Source organism: Phaenicophaeus curvirostris, chromosome 16 (genome assembly GCF_032191515.1).
Source record: "Phaenicophaeus curvirostris isolate KB17595 chromosome 16, BPBGC_Pcur_1.0, whole genome shotgun sequence".
Taxonomy (NCBI): domain Eukaryota; kingdom Metazoa; phylum Chordata; class Aves; order Cuculiformes; family Cuculidae; genus Phaenicophaeus; species Phaenicophaeus curvirostris.
Window position 1 is genome coordinate 14,857,444 of NC_091407.1, and position 20,475 is coordinate 14,877,918.

Sequence of the window (20,475 nt, forward strand, 5' to 3'; positions counted from 1 at the left end):
TAGAATCGATCATGAACAATACAGGTTGAATTAGCGAGCCCCATAACTTTTATTTGTTAATAGTAACTTTTTGGTGGTCTTTTCCCATTAGTCTGGATAATATTTTTGTCACAGTGGTTATTACAGCTTTGTGTGCATCACAGGCAGATCCATTCTGCAGATTGCTTTACATCTTTTTCCAGAAGTAACTAATCCTGAGAGATGTGATGCCTGAGAGAAACTGTGGTGCAAGTAAACACAAAAATTGCTTGATCTGCTCATTTATTTTCTGCGATGGCGTTTTCAAAAACAAGTTCTGTATTTCTTGGGGTTTTTTTAGTGTTTGGGGTTCATTTTTTTGTTTTTCAAAAACCTTTGTATTGTGTGATCAGATATGATGCCAACATAACTGGTTTTCCAAGTTCTGAAATTGCTTTTTCATGTCTCCAAGGTAAGATTGGATTGTTTAACAGTTACTCATTCCAGGAGTCAGCTTGACTGCATTATCATCAGTTACCCTTTAGAGGCGTTTGCCCTTCTTTCTCTGACTGTGGTTGCTTCTTCCAAGCAAAAAATGCAGATAAGTCACATTCAAATGAAGTTTATCTGAATAATCAAGTGTGCAGTGCAGTTATTGGTCTGACAGTCTGCAGAATAGAAAAGGTTAAAATGCTAACTCGGATTCTGGCAGAATGCTTTACCTTCCCCTCTGATATCAACACTTTTTTATTTCAGCTCCATGGAAACTTTTCACCTAGAGTTGGTACAGAACTTCAGGTAAGCTGTGTATGAAATTACCGTCTGTATGTTTAGGGGTAGGAACATTTTCACTCAATTGTATGTTGCAAAACTTTGCATCTGCAATAATACACGTGGGAATTCAACAGATTGATTCAGCGGGTTGCGTTTAAGCAACTTGTATACATCGTTTCCTTTACAGATGACTTGGGTATGACCAAAAACCATCAGAGAGCTGATGCTGCAGTCACCAAGTTGTGTAATGCTGCTCTCTTTTTGAATTTGATTTCTAGGAAATAGAGCTATGAGAGAACTGTATAAAATAGCATCTGTTTTTCTAGTAGTAGCAGGTTTTCAAGTGTTATCTGTATAGCATGAGCTATTTATTTGATTTCCTTGGTTGATTTGCCCCATTCAGAAGCGTGCTGAGTTGGATGCTATCCACAGCTGCCTAGGTGAGAATTCCCAGTGGTAGAGGAGCTTCAGCTGCAAAAGCTGCCTGCAAAACCAGCTGCCTCCTCGGGGATGAAGGGAGACACACAGGCACCGACCGTCTGGGTGCTGTCTGCCACCCTGCGCTCGCTTAGGCAGAGCAGCAAATCATATCCCGGAGAGCACATGAGGTTTTAACCCCCGGACTTTTAAACACACAAACAGAAATCTTTTCCTGGGTTATTAATAGCGCCTTGTAAACCCACCCTTCATAGCCCCTGGAACAAGTCCAGAGGAGGCTACAAAGATGATCAGAGGGCTGGAGCACCTCCAGTACAAGGACAGGCTGAGAGAGTTGGGGTTGTTCAGCCTGAAGAAGAGAAGGCTCCAAGGAGACCTTAGAGTGACCTTCCAGTACAAGAAAGCTGGAGAGGGGCTGTTTAAAAAGGCTTGTAGTGATAGGATACGGGGCAATGGGTATAAACTGGAGAGGGGCAGAGTTAGACTAGACAGAAGGAGGAATTTCTTCATGATGAGAGTGGTGAGGGCCTGGCACAGGTTGCCCAGAGCAGTGGTGGCTGCCCCATCCCTGGAGGGGTTCAAGGCCGGGCTGGATGCGGCTTGGAGCCCCTGATGCAGTGGGAGGTGTCCCTGCCCATGTCAGGGGATGGAACTGGATGGACTTTAAGGTCCCTTCCAACCCATACTCTTCTATGATTCTATGAAATAACCATGTTAAAGATTCATTCTGATTATTTTGGTGTTGAATTTCTCATGCATTTATTGCAAGTTTTGCAATGCCATTGTTAAAGTCGTTTTTATTGGTATTTGGTATTAGAGAAGTATGTGCTAATTACAAATTTGGGATAACACTGGGGTGATGTTGCATTGAATTGAACTAGTGACCCTGTGACTATTTGACTCAGTAATTTGTCTGAACAAATGTGTATTCCGGAGCATTGTGCTTTTCCTGGGAGTGTGTATCAAAACAAAACTACTTAAAAAATGTCATCACATGAATGCTACGGTAGCTTGGAAAATGTGTGGGTTTTAAGAACAGAGAGATGGTAACTGTGCCTTAATGTTAGATATTTATTCCCCAAGAAGTCAGCACTTACTACAGTGTTGGGTGTTTTTGGTTTGTTTGGTTCTTTACATGGATTTTTCTTCTTGAATGGCTTTGAGTCATGAAATTTATTTATTTATTTATTAATTTTTGCCACAGAATTCTAGTTTACTCCATCCAGAATGGAAAGTTAAGGCCAAAAGAACAGGGGGGACCTGACTTTGCTGAAGAAGCAGTGTACAAAATATTAAAGTACATAGATGACTGGAAGTAGTGGCTTAGGATTAGCCTGTGTTTGGCTCCTCGGTTGTTTGTTATTGGTTTGTGAAAGCACCAAACCTTTTATGTTGCTCAGAATGACAAATGTCTTGCCCAGTGCTGACAAGAGCTTAGCCGGCTCCTGACCAGCTGCTAATCACTAATAAATAATTCATTCTGCCTTAAATAATTGGCAACCTGGTGGCCTGTTCAGCAACTATTTCTACATCTTCATTTATTAGAAATTTGGCCAAAAATTAACTGTCAAGCATTGTTTCCATGGAAATATTTTTCTTCCATAAATATATCCTATAACTTCTAACTCAGGACAAATAAAGGTAGAAGTGGGTAAGAGACCAAACGGTGTGGATGTTGTGAGCCGGCATGGAGCACGCTCTGCCTGCTTTGTAAATCCTAGCTAGTTAGTTAAATCCCAAATAAGGCCAAGACCAAAGTGTCTGGCCCTTCAAACATTTTGGAAGTTGATTTTAAACTGTTTCTGATGAGATCCACTGTATCCGAAGCTTCCCAAACTTATAAGCTAACATGCTGCTTCTGTGTGGTGGTGGTTAGAGGAGAGTACATCCTCTTCTGTTTCTACCATTCACTTGCTACAGAACTCAACTTCTCTTTTCAGGGCTCTCTTAATGTACATTATCAAATACCACAGCTCTAGAGTTTTGTGCAGAATTCCCTCTTTCTCCTGGTGATGGACTCATTAAAAGTTACAACTCCCTTATCCTAACAAACTTTTTTTGCTGTTCCTTTCTCACTCAAATAAAGAAATAGGTTCCTTGCCCACCCCAGTCAGCAAAAAAAGATTTTCCTGTGTTCTTAGAGGGCCAAGCAAACTTGTTTTGCATGCCTTTAATGAAGTTATTGCCTTTTCTTGATCAAGAGTTGAGATAATTATAGAGATACTGATAATGGTAGCGAAGCCTCAGCACAGATTTTGTCTCTGGACTGTCCCCACTATGCTTAACTAATCAAAATATGGAACTTGCCTTGTTTTCCAGCCAAACCAATTCTTAAGCCCAAAAGAGATACAACCATAACCCTCATCTTTTAAGGGGCAATATTTCTCGTGTTCATTCATGTCTTTTCTCAAGGCAAGGAGTGTCATTTCCACTGTGGGACTGCTCAGAGGAACAGCAACAGGCCATTGAGGTGGAAGAAAAAAATCGCTTGGTGGTGGCAGGGGTTTATAAACATCCACTCTGTGTTCTTCATCGAAAGCAGCTGTTTGATTCTCCCTATTTGTGCTGTCCCACCACTGCATTCTTTTTTAAGATGTAACAGGCGTGCATCCTATGTAAATATAGCAGGATATCCCAATCCAAACATAGCTTACTGGCTTACAAGCAAAATGGCTTTCCAAAAATCTTTCTAAGTGGGAAGCCATTATCTTTATGATACGTGATCAAGCCAAAGGAGATTCTATCTCCTGAACTCTCACTCGTTCCATATTCAACACACAGATGAAGATGCCAAGTTAATAGTTAGGTGTCTGTGCCAGGAAGCACTTCACCAGTTTGAGTTAAAGGAACATTGTCGGCTTAAGATTTCAATTGGAATGAAAAAATCAGTATTCTGGTGCAACACTTCATAAAAAGTGGAGCTTAAAAGGATTTGGAGGGTGTGATCCTGTCTGTTATAGGAGTGTGTGTGTTTTAATTCTTGTTCTAAAGGAAAGCTTAGGTCATCGTTGCTATCTGACTGTGTGAGATGATTTATAGTCCTGTAGGTCCTGTAACGTGGTCACTGCAACGTGCAGAAAGTTGATTTCCTAAGGAATAAGATGTAATTGCTCCCTCTTTCAGGCTGGCATCATGGCTTTCTGCACTAAAGCTTGTAGCACTCACATCGTGATCAGAAGTGCCTGCTCTGGAAAAGATACCGCACCTTCTTTTTTGAGATACTAACCCATTACCTTATTAATGAAATCAGGTCAGCTTACAAGTGAGTCACTCATCTTGCACACACATCTCTGAGGTTGCACACCCACGTGGGAAACAAGGTCAGGACAGCTCTGGAGGAGATGATTGAGAGCTCACAGATGCCAGTGCTGCAGGAGTGGTGAACGGGAGGCGGCAGGTTGTTCTCCAAAGGCAGATCTTGCCTTCAACACGAGCTGCTGCGTGTAACGTAAAATTAGTCATGCTTGCATAGTTCATATAAGAGGAATTTAAGTACTTTGAGGAGCATTTTGTACAATGAACTGTAAATAAAAAGCCTTTAATGACTTAAACATCCCTGCCACGGGGATTTATTTGCTGTTAGGGCAGGTTACCTGGTTCAAACTCATCCTCTCAAAGGAGCAGTGTGTCATTGCTCCGATCCTCTAGCACATCTCTTCCCACAAGATAACGGAAAATAATGAACTGTTCTGAAAAGAACCCGAATCATGCTCTTTAACCAAGTAGCTGATTCATTCCTCACCTTCTGCAGCCTTATTTTTTCTTCTGCATATCTTCTCCTCATTTTGTTTTATAAGCCATTCAGAGAGGCTTTTCTGCTACCTGCAAACAGGTAGCAAGGATGGTGTTTCCAGAATTGTTACCATTCCATGCACTAATAACTTAGCCTTTGTCTTAGTCTCTGGCTTGACTTCCTAGCAAAAGAATGAAAAGGTTCATAGCAGAGATTCTGTTGAGAAAAGTAGCTGTAAGGGAGGCGGGAAGGAACCTTAGTACAGCAATGCACCATCAGTTACAGGAACAGGATTAGGGTTTTTTAATATCAAACCAAGAGCATGAATATACCTTCACTTCTCCTTGGGAGAAGTATATTTAGGGTCGAAAACAAAGGGAGTGATTTCCAACGTAATATGCAGTAGGAGAAACTTTTTCTCCTGTAGACCTGCAATGGTAAAAGCTGATGGATATAAACAAAGACCACAGCACATAGGAATGCTTTCAGAGATTGTGCACGTTCATCTGTTTCACAACTGGGAGATTTTTGCTTCATTTCACTTTTCTGTCAGTCAAATATTGGAGAAAGAACATTGTGAAAAAGAAACCGAGTCGGTAATATAGCTCAGTTGCTGAAGTGTCTGCTTTGATCTCAGAAGTGGAAGTGTGTCCCCCATGGACATAAAAAGATACATTGAACTTAGAAATACAGAAACAAATTTAGTTGTCTCTTCTTGAGCTGTTGCTGAGTTGTGCTTTGAATTGTAATCTCTTTTGCTCATGTAGTTCTGTAAGAGAAATACAGATGTCTAGGTACGGATTGCCTTTTCTTCCAAGGAGAAAGGTTGATGTGATGCTTTCCCTTATCAAACCATCTCTTAGCTTGAGAAACTTCAGCATGTGTCTGTTCATATCAAATTTGAGCTTTGGCATGATTATATGGGAATATAGCAGTTAAATGATTCCAGAAATCACTGCATGCCAGTCTGTCTGGGTTTAGCCTTGGTTTCCGGGATTCCATAGGTGCTGCCTTCTCAGATTAGGTTGGTGTCTTTGCACCTCTATGGAAAGTCGAGATTGTAGACTGCAGATGTCTCCTTGCTAAGGGTGGTTTGGCTCCATCAGTGCTTCATAATCTGCCCAGGCAGTCGACAAATTGTCAAAAGGCTTTGGAACACTATGCGATCTATGTCAGACAGGACTTTTTTTAATCTCAGCACTTCAAGAAACTTTCTGTCTCCACCATAAAAAGCATCGGTGGTTATAATGTACAAAAGAAGTCAACCCAGAGCTCCACATTCTCTGTCTTCACACAGGAGACACACAGTTACAGTCACAGAATGGTTAGGATTGGAAAGGACCTCTAGAGATCATCTAGTCCAACCACCGTGCTGATGCAGGTTCACCTACAATAGGTCGCACAGGAAGGTGGACAAGCGGGTTTTGAATATCGTAGAATCACAGAAGAGTTTGGTTTGGCGAGGACCTTGAAGATCATCCAGTTCCAACCCCACTGCTATGGGCAGGGACACCTCCCACTGGACCAGACTGCCCAAGACCCCATCCAACCTGGCCTTGAACACCTCCAGGGATGGGGCAGCCACCACGTTCCTGGGCAACCTGTTCCATGAAGTGTCTTGTACAGGGTTATCTTCTCTCAACATCTTTGTGTGTTAACGTTAAAGGCGCACTGCGAAGGTTGCTGGTTTTGATGGGGAGACAAGGGGAAAACACTAACAGTACATAAAGCAGATGTTTCTGAATATTGGAGGGAGTACAAAAGAGGATAAATTCCACAAAACTACCCACCAACCCGCACAGATACAAACACACACACACACAAATCTGAACATACATATGCACACAAGTGTTATTAAATATTTTCATAATGTATTTACATGTAGCACTTTTAGTTATATATGTAGCTATAATGGTAACTGTTTCCTTGGTGAAGTCCTTAAAATACGACTGTGGTAAAGGCTGAGCAGTTTCTGTGTTGCTGAACCTGATGATGCCCCTTTAAGGAAGTACTCAGTGAGTTGGAGAATGAAATTAATTCTTTAGCATGCTTAACAACAGCTAAAATTGTCAAAACCTATTTTATAATGGAATCATAATGTTGGAAAAGACTCACTGGATCATCGAGTCCAACCATTCCTATCAAAATACATATAATTTAGTATGTAGTGTGTATTTCCTACACTTTTGTCTAGAAAGGATTTCTAACTACAGAGCTGCAATGGCAGTGACCTAACTCATTTTTTAAATGCACCTTTCATGTTCTTCCTTTTCTTCTGCTTTCAGCTCCAGAAAAAGTCCATGCAACAGTTCGATGCCGCATGACACAAAGAGGCCGGCAGACCTGATCGGTCAGGAAGTAATTTTGGTTTCCTTCCTTCTGCTCCTTCTGGTCTGGTTTCTGAATCGAGAGTTTGAGGTCAGTTACCGCCTCCACTACCATGGAGATGTGGAGGCTGATCTTCATCGCACCAAAATTCAGAGCATGAGGGATCAAGCTGACTGGTTGCTGAGGAATATTATTCCGTACCACGTGGCTGAGCAGTTGAAGGTCTCCCAGAGCTACTCCAAAAACCACGACAGCGGAGGGGTAATCTTCGCGAGTATTGTGAACTTCAGTGAGTTCTATGAAGAGAATTACGAGGGGGGCAAAGAGTGCTACCGAGTCCTGAACGAACTGATTGGGGATTTCGATGAGCTGCTGAGCAAACCGCATTACAGCAGCATCGAGAAAATCAAAACCATCGGGGCGACCTACATGGCTGCCTCGGGACTGAACACCTCGCAGTGTCAGGACAACAACCATCCCCACGGACATTTGCAGACCCTTTTTGAATTTGCCAAAGAAATGATGCGAGTGGTGGATGACTTCAACAACAACATGCTGTGGTTCAATTTTAAACTGAGGATTGGCTTTAACCACGGCCCCCTCACTGCTGGGGTCATCGGCACCACCAAGCTGTTGTATGACATTTGGGGGGACACTGTGAACATCGCTAGCAGAATGGACACCACCGGCGTCGAGTGTCGCATACAGGTGAGTGAGGAGAGCTACCGCATCCTAAACAAGATGGGGTATGACTTTGACTATAGGGGGACAGTCAATGTGAAGGGGAAGGGTCAGATGAAGACCTACCTTTACCCAAAATGCATGGACAACGGGATCGTGCCACATCACCAGTTGTCTATATCTCCAGACATTCGGGTTCAAGTGGATGGCAGCATTGGGCGATCTCCAACAGATGAGATTGCCAACCTGGTGCCTTCTATACAGAATTCTGATAAGATAGCCCATGGCACAGATAACTCGGAAACCAAGGACATCCTTCCTTCCACCAAGAAGCTCCAGAAAGATGCAGGGAGAGCAGAGGAGAGGTGCAGATTTGGCAAAGCTGCAGAGAAGACTGACTGTGAGGAAGCGGGAACTGAGGAGGTTGATGAACTGACAAAGCTAAATGTTTCTAAGAGTGTATGATGCACTGTCAGAGTTGCATGAAGTGCTCTGTCAATAGAAACACACAGACATTTGCAATTGGCAGTTTTCTTTTTCAAGAGAGACCTTCTCAACACCTGGGTTGTACGTTTGTTTTCATTTCAGCGCCTGACGCTGTGTGGATCACAGCTCTTCAGGGCTTGTATTCATCCATCTCTCTCCTCCATGCCCCAAACCACATCCCAAGCTCCCCAGCTCCCTGTGCAACCATCTTACAGCTGAGTAGAGGATATTAAGTGCCTTCAGATATACTCCATTGGACTCCCTGTCAAGGTACAGAGGCCCCAAGTGAAATCATAGCTTTGGGTATTTATCTAATTTTAAAGAAAAGAAAAGCTGTGGTTATATCATTTTTATTGTTGTTTCTCACAAAACACTTTTTTTGGCTAATGCAACTCCTTCGGTTTTTTATATCTCTCTGAACAATGTTTTACTGTTATCAGACCTTTTGTATGTAAACACACAGACAAATGTGCATGTATCTACCATATGAGACTGACATAAAGTGCCAGTAACATACCACGAAAGAATGTCTTGGCGAGGGGATGACACAGTTTGACTTTGTGTTGGGCTGGAAGAGGAGTTCTGCAGTGGCTCAACATTTAGTTAGAGTAGGCCGAACAACTGCTGTAGTTTTATTCTCCTTTACCAATGCTTTCTTCAACCTTAATGTGCCATTGTGTGCTTTGGATACACTTCTTTCCCATATAGCCAATGAGTTGCTGATCTGTGGGAATGGAATAAGGGTTCGGACTTCACCAGCTCTCAGGACAGGTTTCCAGATGCAGATGAGTGACCATGCAAGTGTTACAATTCAGGTCTTACAAGTCTAAAGCAGTTTCGTGTTACTCCGTATCCTAGCTGAATTTGCGAAGGTAGGTGAAGTTGGTGTCTCTAAGCTGGTCTGATTGGAGAGAGAGAGAGAGAAAAGCAAAATAAATGTTTTGGGAATGCCTTTATTTATTTATTTATTTTATTCCTGTTTTTATTTTGTTCAGGGGGGTTTTGTGTGCATGTGTGGAAGGGACCAGGAGAGATGAATTGTTATTTGGTTTAATAGGAGTAATCAGATGGTGTTTCGGCCTCTTTGAACTACCAACCACTGTGAGGATGTTACCTAGGCAATACTTGTTTCAAAGCTGGTGGAACTTCCAAAGCCACCAAACAAAACTGAGTGCCCCAGCTTTCCCTCTGTACCGAATCAATGGTGCTGCACAATGTTCTTCAGGATTTTTTCCCCCTACACTGTGCTCTTGTAGCAGGGAATAGAGCAGCATGCTCCCTGCATGCCACTGAAAGCAGGAATAGGGAAAAATGTCCTTTCTAGTGAGCTGAGAAGCACAATAATTTCCCAGTCCTGCAGATGACTCTGTGCGGGTCCCTGGGACCGGAGACCTGCAGGAGCCCAGGAACCTGCTTGCACTGAGGGAACTGCAGGATGGGGGCCTTAGATTACGCCAGTTTGCCCTCTGCATGCTTCCATCACCATTCACTTACATCTGATGGCCTGCTTTGGATTATATTAATTATTCAACTACTCCACTTCCACAAACTCCTTGTGACACCAAATAAAATGGAATAATTGTTATGCCCAGAATAACTTCATTAGTCGGGGGAGAGCTGGTGAACGCACGGCTGCGCTGTCTGCATGTTGGTGTGGGCTTTGATTCTTTCTTTCCTTCTGAACTGAGGTCAGAATACGTCGATACTTCTTTTTACTCCCAGTGTGATTTTTGGCATTTCGGTAATAAACCTGAACGTTGTGAAGCTCCCATTCAGCTGTTTGAGACCCACCCGCACTCCACAGTCAGCACCAAGCCCTTGAAGCCTTTCTCAAATGCCAATATGTGTGATTTCTGGATCTCAGCGAGTTAACAAGACTCTGCACACTCACAAAAGTTTATGCACATCTAAATAGTGTTTGATGTGAAAGCTATTTAAAGTTCATCTTACAGCACACAAAAAAACAGAGGATGCTCATCCCCTGTCACTGATGATCTGACATGGTCAGAGGCTATTCCGGACAAGCAACAATATGAGGTTTTTATCCGTGCACAGTTTTACAGCAGCCTCCCTTCTCTGTAGATTAAAACTCGTTCCCTTCTACCCACCTCTCTCCCTGTAGTGGATTGGACTTCTGACTTTCAGGTAGTATAACTCTGCAAATACCTCTTGCGTGTGAAGAATGTATTCTTGAAACCATTCTTGGGGTTCTTATTTCAGTTAAGTGTGCGTCAGTATTTCTTTTCTTGCAGTGGAGGAGTTATTGTGGTCCAGAAATGTTTACATGCCTTCTAATGTTATATCGGAGCCTCAAAGTCTCCCTTTCTCTTCTCCCTACTTTATAGACTGAATTTCTCTCTCATTGATCAGCTGTGTGCAATGGCAGAGTTCAGTTGAGATGGAAATGCTGCACAATCACAGAATCTCTACCAGCAACAGCCCTGCGCCCCGTGAGAGGTCTGCACCGTGTGGTTAAACCTGCAAGGAGATGGTACTTGACTACCCAGAGCACCCTCCTGTGCGGTAGTCAAGCAATGCACTGCACAACAACCCTATGCAGTGTTACAGACTAGGAGAAGTCTAGCTGGAAAGCTGCCTGGAGGAGAACGACCTGGGGGTGTTGGTTGACAGCAACTGAATATGAACCAGCAGTGGCCCAGGTGGCCAAGAAGGCCAGTGGCATCTTGGATTGGATCAGAAAGGGTGTGACCAGCAGGTCCAGGGAGGTTCTTCTCCCTCTGTACTCAGCACTGGTGAGACCGCTCCTCGAATCCTGTGTTCAGTTCTGGGCCCCTCACCACAAGGAGGATGTTGAGGCTCTGGAGTGAGTCCAGAGAAGAGCAACAAAGCTGGTGAGGGGGCTGGAGAACAGGCCTTATGAGGAATGGCTGAGAGAGCTGGGGGTGTTTATCCTGGAGAAGAGGAGGCTGAAGGGAGACCTCATTGCTCTCTCCAACTACCTGAAAGGAGGTTGTGGAGAGGAGGGAGCTGGGCTCTTCTCCCCAGTGCCAGGGGACAGGACGAGAGGGAATGGCCTCAACCTCCACCAGGGGAGGTTCAGGCTGGACATTAGGAAAAAATTTTTCACGGAAAGGGTCATTGGGCACTGTCAGAGGCTGCCCAGGGAGGGGGTTGAGGCACCTTCCCTGGAGGTGTTTAGGGGATGGGTGGATGAGGTGCTGAGGGGCATGGTTTAGTGATTGATGGGAATGGTTGGACTCGATGATTTGGTGGGTCTCTTCCAACCTGCTGATTCTATGATTCCATGAATACAAAAGCCTCATCCTCCAGCCCATACAGTAAATAAAACGCCTGTGCTATTGTGATGTGGTGCTGCAGGAGTAGTGTTTGGTTTCTGGTAACATTAGAATACCATAAAAAAAAAATATGTAAATAACAGGGTCTCTTATTCATTGGTACTAAGCAAATAAAGTGAGAACAGAAGTATTAGTGGACTCTGAAGTCAAGGGCTGTTGTCTGCTCGGGGACCTGCTGGCAGTATTACTCTGCCTTAACTCTGAAGCTGGGAAGAGTCAATGAGGGGCTGAGTAGCTGGTGGTACCTGTTCTTGCTTATTGCCCCCAGGACAGCAGCAACTACAACTGCAGGTCTGCTGTTGGAAGGTTTAAATCTTCTCTTTGATACAGCATTGTAAGGAATTAAGAAGCTAAGCTCTAAATGAGTAGTTTGGATGGCAAGGTTTTCCCAGGCACAAGGAGCTAGGAGACAGGTATTTTGTCTTGTAAATCAGTGGAAGCTGAACCTTTACACCTTCTCTTTACGCCCTTGAAAAGTTGTCCCAGTGCTGGAAAAATGATCCTGGAGGCGTTTTTAATTGTATTGTGCAGCTCCTCTCTGCAGCTGTGACACGTGTGCGCTTGTGGGAGGCCGTGAGCAAAGTTCGTTTCATTAGCATATCGTTTGTGCTTGTTCTGTCAGAGCCAGCACTGTTCGAACACCGTGTAAAAGTTGCAGAGTTGGCCAGGTACTTGCAAGAAGGTTCAGTGCATTGCTGTGCTTCCTATTTTCAGGGTGTTCTAATGGAGATTTTAAAATTACCTGGGTAGGGGGGAAAAGATTGCTGAGTGTGTGCTAGTCTCGTATTGCCTTCTGCCATGGTTCACTCGCAAGAGCCACTCTGGAGTGTGGAGTAATGAGGAACATGCTGAATATTTACTGCAGTGTTGTCTTAATCTGCTGCTAACACATAAAAATGCTTGGGTTTCTCCCAGCTACGTCTGTGAGACAGATTTCTCATTCAAAAACAAGTAAATGGCATTCCTGTTGATTTACTTTCTGGCATTTGACTTCGAGAGAACAGATTTCACCATTATTTCCCAGGATGTGAGGTTGTTCTCCTTTGCTGGAGGAAGCAGGAACGCTGTGAGCGATGCCGCTGCCGGGCTTGGCTCCTGTATGTCCGAACACAAAGTGCAGGAGGGTCGTTAAGATGACAAAATGAGAGGGGAGAGGGTGCAATCCCCAAGGACTTTACAAAAGAAATAAATATTTGGATACTGTTATGTCAAGGCTAAAACACAGAAAGGTGGTGCCCGGAGCAAAACCGAAAAGAGCTACGCACCAAACACTCTGCCCCTTCTGGCTTTTAGCTAAAGAAGAGCTTATTGTTGATTAAAGGGCCAAGCTTTTAGGGTTTCATGCATTTGAAAATCGCTAAATCTAACCTGCTTTTGAAACTTTAATTCTGAATACAGCAAAAATGCATTGCAGGGGAGCTGTTATTAACTTCATGTCTTTGTTTTGCAACATCACCCAAGGCTGAGAGCTCCTGGGATTGGATATAATAGATCAGCTGTTTCACGGTGCAGCTTTGGGGGTGGGAAAGGTGATGGATTTAAAGGCTGTGTCTGTTTTCTCCCTACTTTCCTGCTTTTTTTCTTGTTTGCTCAGTCTGGATGGGACGTGCAAATGGTTCTTGCCTCGCTGCTCCTCACCTTTGCTAAACTGCATCTTCAGCACCACACAGCGAGGTTTAAACCCTGTTGCTGCCAGGTCACACCTCTGGGTGCTCCTGTCACTGCTGTTTGTCACTATTTCCTGATGTAAAGGGGAAGAGTACGTTTGCTTTGGTATCTTGGCCCATTTGCCCAGTTACAGCTGCAGCTTTCTCCTTGTGTTGATGTTAAGCCGCTTGACAGAAGATGCAGAAGAGCAACAGGCACCTCCCAGTGGTTAAATTTAAGAATTCTGTGAAAAAAATGTATTTTTCATCACAGCGAAAGTGGACAAAAAAGTTTTATTGCCCTGAATAACAGGGTAAGAAATAAACTCCGGTGTTTGCTGTCAGCGTTGGGATTCACTGAAGCAGCAGGCCTGTTTTAGTTAAATATTACAAAACTGCTAAAAATGCAGTCAGAATTTATTGATGTGACTTTCCAAAATGCTAAGGATATTGCAGGAGTGGTTTGACTCTAAATACAGAATGATTTTCCTGTGGAGAGAGAAGCAGTCGAGGTGGAGGTGCAGGGATCTCCCAGCACCTGGCAGCTGCACAAACCCAGCTGGGGTCTCCAGGTAATCCTGAGACTTGGCCAGCTGTACGTGGAATGCCAGTTTGGACAGGGAAGTCATTTATTCTAATGTTTTTTTTCCTTTTAAGTTCCCTATACAGGCTGTATCAGTCCTTGTCTTGATCTCTAGGGGAGCAACATTGAAGGGGAGACCCCTGAAATAGTGTGGATTGTTGCTGAGTGTATCCTGCCCTACTGGCAGCGGCAAAGTTCTGCAGTGCACTCTGAAACAGGTGGGAATGTTAACCTTCACACACCAATTCCTGCAGACACTGTAGTTGTCCAGTGTCTAGTTTGGGTGGTGCAATGGTCTGAAGACTTTTCTGTCAAGAGCTGTGAAACCACAGACTGTTTTTGGAGTATTGTGTCCAGTTCTGGAATCGTCAGCATGAGAAGGAGATGGAGCTGTTGGAACGGGTCCAGAGGAGACTACAAGGATGGTCAGAGGGCTGGAGCACCTCCAGTACAAGGACAGGCTGAGAGTTGGGGTTGTTCAGCCTGGAGAAGAGAAGGCTACGAGACCTTATAGTGACCTTCCAGTACCTGAAGGGGCTACAAGAAAGCTGGGGAGGGTCTGTTTACAAAGGCTTGTAGTGATAGGACAAGGGGCAATGGGTATAAACTGGAGAGGGGCAGGTTTAGACTAAGCATAAGGAAGAATTTCTTTGTGAAGAGGCTGGTGAGGCCTTGGCACAGGTTGTCCAGAGAAGTTGTGGCTGCCCCATCCCTGGAGGTGTTCAAGGCCAGTTTGGATGGGGCTTGGAGCCCCTGATCCAGTGGGAGGTGTCCCTGCCCATGGCAGGGGGGTTGGACCTGGATGGGGTTTAAGGTCCCTTCCAACCCAGATTCTTCTATGATTCTGTGATTTCCTACTAAAATATACCAAAACTGCAAGGGAAACTGATGTGGTGGAAGAGCATGATCTGTGCAAACACTGTGGGACACGGTGCAGTGATGGGGGGTTGGCTTGCTGGGCAAACGTATGTGATGCTCTGCACAGTGCCATGTGCTTCCAGGTCTGAAATTGGTGAGAAAAGGAGGAGGTGAACATAGGGTCGTTTTGTAAATGTGCTTTAACGCCACACTCTGAACTCTTAAGTGATGGAAAGGAGTTTTGTCAGTGAAAACTGAACACCAGGAGCTTGTTGTCTTCATTTTTTAGGGCTCATTTAAAACATCAGACTCTGAAGAGGTTTAAGTAGAAAATAAAATAAGGCTGAAAATGTATTTTTTCTTAACAGCGGCTCAGTTTGAGTGGTGCTGTGGGGAGGAGTTCTGAGATCCTTTGTAGACATCGGGTAACACCATTTTTAGCAGCTGTTCCACGGGTGCATGTCTGAGTCGGGAATTGGTGTCAAGGAAGCAGTCAGTCGTGTTTTACACTTCTGGAAAGGCCCTGAGGCCGCTGTGTTGGCTTCTTGCACCTTAGCCTTTACGTGGTTGGTCCCATTCCCTCCCTGTTTTCTGACTCACTGCAGCAACACGTATTTTAACATCCAGAAGTGGCAGCGTTCACTGAATCTGTAGAACTGCAGAGAAGGTCAGGGCTGAGAACAGTTACTTAAATCTGAGTTTCAGCTCTAACCGGTGCTGCTTGAACCAGTTTGTCATACAGCAATGAGCAGGAATGTGCAGTGTAAGTCAGAGCTGGCGGTGCCAGCACTGCCACTCGCACACCCCTTATTTCAGCATTGATTCTCAATCCTGCTTCGAATGAGTCAAAGCAAAGCACCTTTCTCAAGCTTTTCCTTCTTTTCTCCATTAGTCACTCATGTCTTTGCTTGATTTTAACTTAATGCATTGGCTAACCATTAGTTTGGAATTGAAAGAGAGGTTTGTATTTAGTCATTGTTGAAAGATCTAAGCTCAGAGCAGGGAGAATGCAGAATGTGCTACATCTGCAGGTCTGTCCAGAGGGAAAATGCCATTTTAGTGTCTTTGAAACTTTGCCTTTATTTGAGTGAGACCAGAGCTCCATTTGTGGTTTATTTCTAGTACGAGCAGGGTAACTCCATCGTGCTCCTGCCCCTAGAATCTGTCCAGAGGAGGGGTTGGCTTCATTGCACTGATCTGCTCTACATCGCTGCCCAAACCAGGATTTGGCTACCGTGCAGGTACTGGCACAGTCCTACTGGCACCATCAGACGTTTCTCTTAACATCTCAGAAGTCCACAGTTGCCATAATCTTCCCCAGTTTCGTTTCTTCTAGAGGCTATATGAGATATCTACCTACCTATTCATCTATCCATCTATCTATCTATCTATCTATCTATCTATCTATCTATCTATCTACTAAGACAGAGACTTGTTACACCCTACTGCAAGTACAGCTTTAAACTTCCAACATAATAAACTCTCTAAAGCCAAGAGCCTTAACAAACCCAAACATCTGCTGAAAGACAAAACACCATTTTGAGTTTGTGCTGGGTATTTGGGAGTTTTTTCTGCTCCTGTTTGCAAGGAGGCAGCAGCAGCATCCAAAGATGACAAGGACCTTGGCCACCCTTATTGAATTAACCGGGAGCAGGCAGACGGGCTCTCAGGAGAGTCACCTCACACCCCAGGGCTGGTGTGATGGCTTTAGACATTGTATTGCTTGAAAAAAAAACCAAAACTTCTTTACATCAAACAGTGGTTTTGACAGTATAAAAAGTTGTCTTTGCCAGCAACGAGGGCTGGATACCTCTTTCCTACTCCAGGGTCTTTAGGTCCTGTGGTATCAAAGTGGAGAAGACAGGGATGTAGGTGATGGGAGGCCAGGTGAGTTGGGAAGGAGCTGGATGTGCCGGGGCAGCAGCAGCAGCCAGCCCTGCTCCGCTGGCTCTGAGCAAACTGCTTGCCGTCAGATGCCTTTGTGAATACGTCTTCCTCCTGGCCTGTTGGCTTCGTTTCATGTTTTTGTGTGGGCAAATTGCGGCTGGTTATTAAACTGTGCGCTAGAACTCCCGGCACCGCTGCCCGAGAGGATTGGGCTGCGTTCAGATTCAGGGTTGGGGTTGGTTCTGTTGAAGCTGGACAGAACCATTGCACAGAAAGCGTTAATTGACAACATCATTGAAGTGCTCCTGAATTATGAATTGACACATTGATTGAGAACAATTTCCAGATAAAAAGAAGGCCAAAAAAAGGCATATTAAAGCATAAAGTCTCCAGGTTAGCTGGAAATAGTTTCTTTACGACATCTCTCTTTTCTTTCTCTTCCCACCCCGGCGAAGCCCGTGTTCTTGCTACCTTCTCCATTCCCTTTTTGCAGAGAGAGCGCTGGCCTGTTTACAACCCGCTGGGGGCGGCTCCCGCGGGGCTCGGCTGGGACGGGGTTCCTGGCTGCCTGCGCTTCCTTGACAAAAGCAAAATGGGGAAAAAAAACCCTGTATCTGTGAAATATTAAGCTATATATGTACATAGATAAAATGCATATTATCCCCGCCTCATTACTACAGCTCTGTAATCAATTGTGTATTAAACTGTTTTACTGTATGGCAGATCATTTCACACTACCTTAGATGTAGAAAAGCCAAGAAAGTAACTCACAATACACTATGTCAACTTAAAATTGGTTTGTTTTTTTTTTTTATTTTGGCTCTAGCACAACTTCAAACGCAGTCCTGTGCTCTTTGCACATTGTTTCGAAGAAGAATAGTTTGGAAGAGAAGTTTTTTCATCCCTTTGTTTTGGATCTGGCTTTTCCCAACGTTTCTTTGATAAATCGCGAAGCCACCGAGTTAATTTTTGATGAGGTGCATATTGTGAAGGCATTTGAAATGCGAAAGGAATTTGTCACATAGACCCGCTGCGCTTTGATGTGTTGGTTGGCAGTAAATGACCTTCGTGTTCCCAGTGCCAGTTGAAAAGACGACTCCTTCCTCATTTTCCCTCATTTTAATTCAGCTCTGAAGTGTTGGGAAGGGGCTGTGTGTTATTCTCAGTGCCGGCTGCGGCTGGAGGTCTCGGCAAAGAGCTTTTTCACGCAGTGAGCTTGTTGTGGCCAAGTCTGGGGATGAACTTGAAATAGTTTTGTTCTTTAGCAGAGAGTGTGGATGGTTTATTCTGGAATACCAGTGCCTTGTTCAAATTATTCTGCATGGAAAGTGGGGTGAGGCATTGTTATTCTGGAGTAGGAGTCACCAGAATAAGAAAGGGCTGAGCGGGAGCGCTGGCTGAGAAGAGGAGCCTTGGTGCTTTCAAAACCTGAACCTGCCTGCCTGAAAGAGCCGAAGGTGTTAGATTGCTGCTGGTGGCTCAGCAGCAAAGCCCAGGGCTCTGGCTCAGCCTCTCTCACACACATCCCTCCCTCGGGAGCTCCTTTAAGCATCCTGTTGTGTGCTTGTTGGGTTTCACTGAGGAGAAACACCCTAACGAAGCCACGAGCCCGTGCAAAGTCAGGTTGCGACCTGGAGGACTTCAAGGTTTCCTCTGGATCTGTGCCCAGGCACTCTGCTCCTTCCACCTGCTGATGACCAGACACGCAACCATCATGTCCTGCAGCACCAAACCCTTTTCTTCACATGTTGACAAGCCATAAGCTTTTGTCTGGGTCCCACTGGATGTCCACCTTTCCCTTTTCTCCCTGTGGGCTGCAGAACACCAAGAGTTTTGTCCTTCTGGAGTTGTGGAGTCTGGTTTCTCCAAAGGTGCCGATTTATTGTTTTCCCCCACATTTTCAATCTGTTTAGGTGGTGTCCAAGGTGAGGTAAGTATGTGTGGTGGGATGTGCAGCCGGCGCTTCACTGCGTTCCTCAATGCCAACCCAGGGCTCTGGTGTCGATGAGTGTCTGTAAGCCATGCATGCGTGTTCGCCTTCCAGCACAGGCGAAAACTGCTCCAGTTTTACCCAGACGGGCTCCTGTTGTAGATTGTGGTGATTGTCAACTGCCAAGGGATATTTTTTAATAAATCTTATTAAGGTATTTCAAGTAAATCCCGTCTTGCCGTTTTCAGTTCTGTGCTGTCTTCTCCCCAGGTAACCCCACGGTGATGTTTCATCTCTTTCTTCGCTTTGGTTCATGGTCAAGAACGCATTGTGCGGTGATGCGGGGTGGAAGAGCGCAGTCTGTGTTCGTACAGTTTATGGGGGGATTCTGGTTACAAGAAAAACCTAAAGATCACTCAGAGATGCGTTTCACGGTGGTTCCTGGAAAGATGGTTGGACTCGATGATCCGGTGGGTCTTTTCCAACCTGGGGATTCTATGATTTGTCCATAGGCAGCACTGGGACAATGAGGCCAAGCTGGTGGCCCTGGCATCTCTCCCATCTGTAGGCGCTGCTGGGGATCCCACTCCCTGGTCACACCGTGGCAGCGGGGAGCTCTGCACGAGTGTCCCTGGTTTCTTTCTTTGTGTTTCAAGATTCCTGGGTGCTGGGCCGGGCTCAGCAGCGTGAATGGAGACCTGGCTGGATCCAGCGCTGCAGAAGGTGGGTGAGGAGCGGCTCCGCCAGCTCCTGACTCGGTTTCCCTGGGGGATCCCTGGGGATCCCCAAGCTCCAGCTGCTCCCCTGTTTTTCTGGGGCTGCTCCTGCTCCCTCTGGGTCTCAGCCTGGCAGCCCAGCTCAAGTTCTGCCTAAGAGGATGCCCATCCGCCTCACTCTGACCTTTCCAAGGCCTCGCTGGAGGAACCTGCTGGTGGCACCAGCCCTGGACCCGCTCTGGGTGCAGCACAGCAGCGAGGGTGCTCAAGCCCTGCTCCCCACACCTTGGACGGGCTTTCATCTCGTACGTCTCACAAAGCTTTTCTCCAGCCTCTGAGGCCAAACTGGTCTTTGAAGCAGTGATTTTTTTCTCCAGTTCCCCCAGTCTCATCACAACTGAGTCCAGCTAAAGCCCATAAAGGCAATTTAGGTTCGTGACCGTGGCCACGGAAGCACCCGCTGGTGCCCGGATCCTCTGGGGAGCAGGAACCCACAGAGCTTCGCTCAGCCAGGCTGCAACCAATTTCCCTCTCACTTGGTAACCAGCATTTTGCTTTTGGTAACTAAATTTTTGTTGCTTTGCAGTGCCGAGCGGCAGTTCTCATTTCCCAGCTTTGCGGAGTTTATGGCAATTTAAGAGCTAGATGCAAATGAACTTCATTAACATGGTTAATTATCTTATAAACCTCATATCCATCTGTCCTGCATATGCTTTGGACTCGATGCTTTAAGACAAGGGACCACATTAGGCTTGGCACGAGGCGGCTGCGAGTGGGATCCTTGGGAAGAGCCCGGCTCTGCGTGCACGGGGACTGGGCTTTGGTGGTGGGAGCACGTGTGGGAATGGAATCATGGAATAGTTTGGGGTGGAAGGGACCTTAAAGATCATCCAGTTCCAACCCCCTTAGGATGGGCAGGGACACCTCCCACTGGGTCTTTTCCAACCTGGTGATTCTATGACGAAGGTTCAGAGCATGGCATGTCCCGGCCTTTATCTCCCCCTAGTGCCACCTGCTCCACTCCTTTGCCGCACAGAATCCAGCAGTGTCCCACACGGTGGCTGTGGGGCTTGGGGAGATCCAGCTCTGGGACAGCAACGTTCCAGACGGGCACAGGGAGCAGAGCCACTGCTAGGAACA

General features: G+C 45.4%; 1 protein-coding gene across 2 annotated transcripts in view; it reads left to right on the plus strand.

Annotated features, from left to right (window-relative positions):
• The window catches only part of ADCY9 (adenylate cyclase 9), an 82,672-nt gene extending 73,322 nt beyond the window's left edge, over positions 1-9,350 (plus strand). For both annotated transcript variants that reach the window (XM_069870075.1, XM_069870076.1), the window contains 2 exons: positions 715-756; positions 7,189-9,350. In XM_069870075.1, the coding sequence (XP_069726176.1) occupies positions 715-756; positions 7,189-8,377 (1,231 nt within the window). In that variant the 3' untranslated portion in view covers positions 8,378-9,350. The remainder of the gene's footprint in view (positions 1-714; positions 757-7,188) is intronic.
• The last annotated feature ends 11,125 nt before the right edge of the window (positions 9,351-20,475 follow it).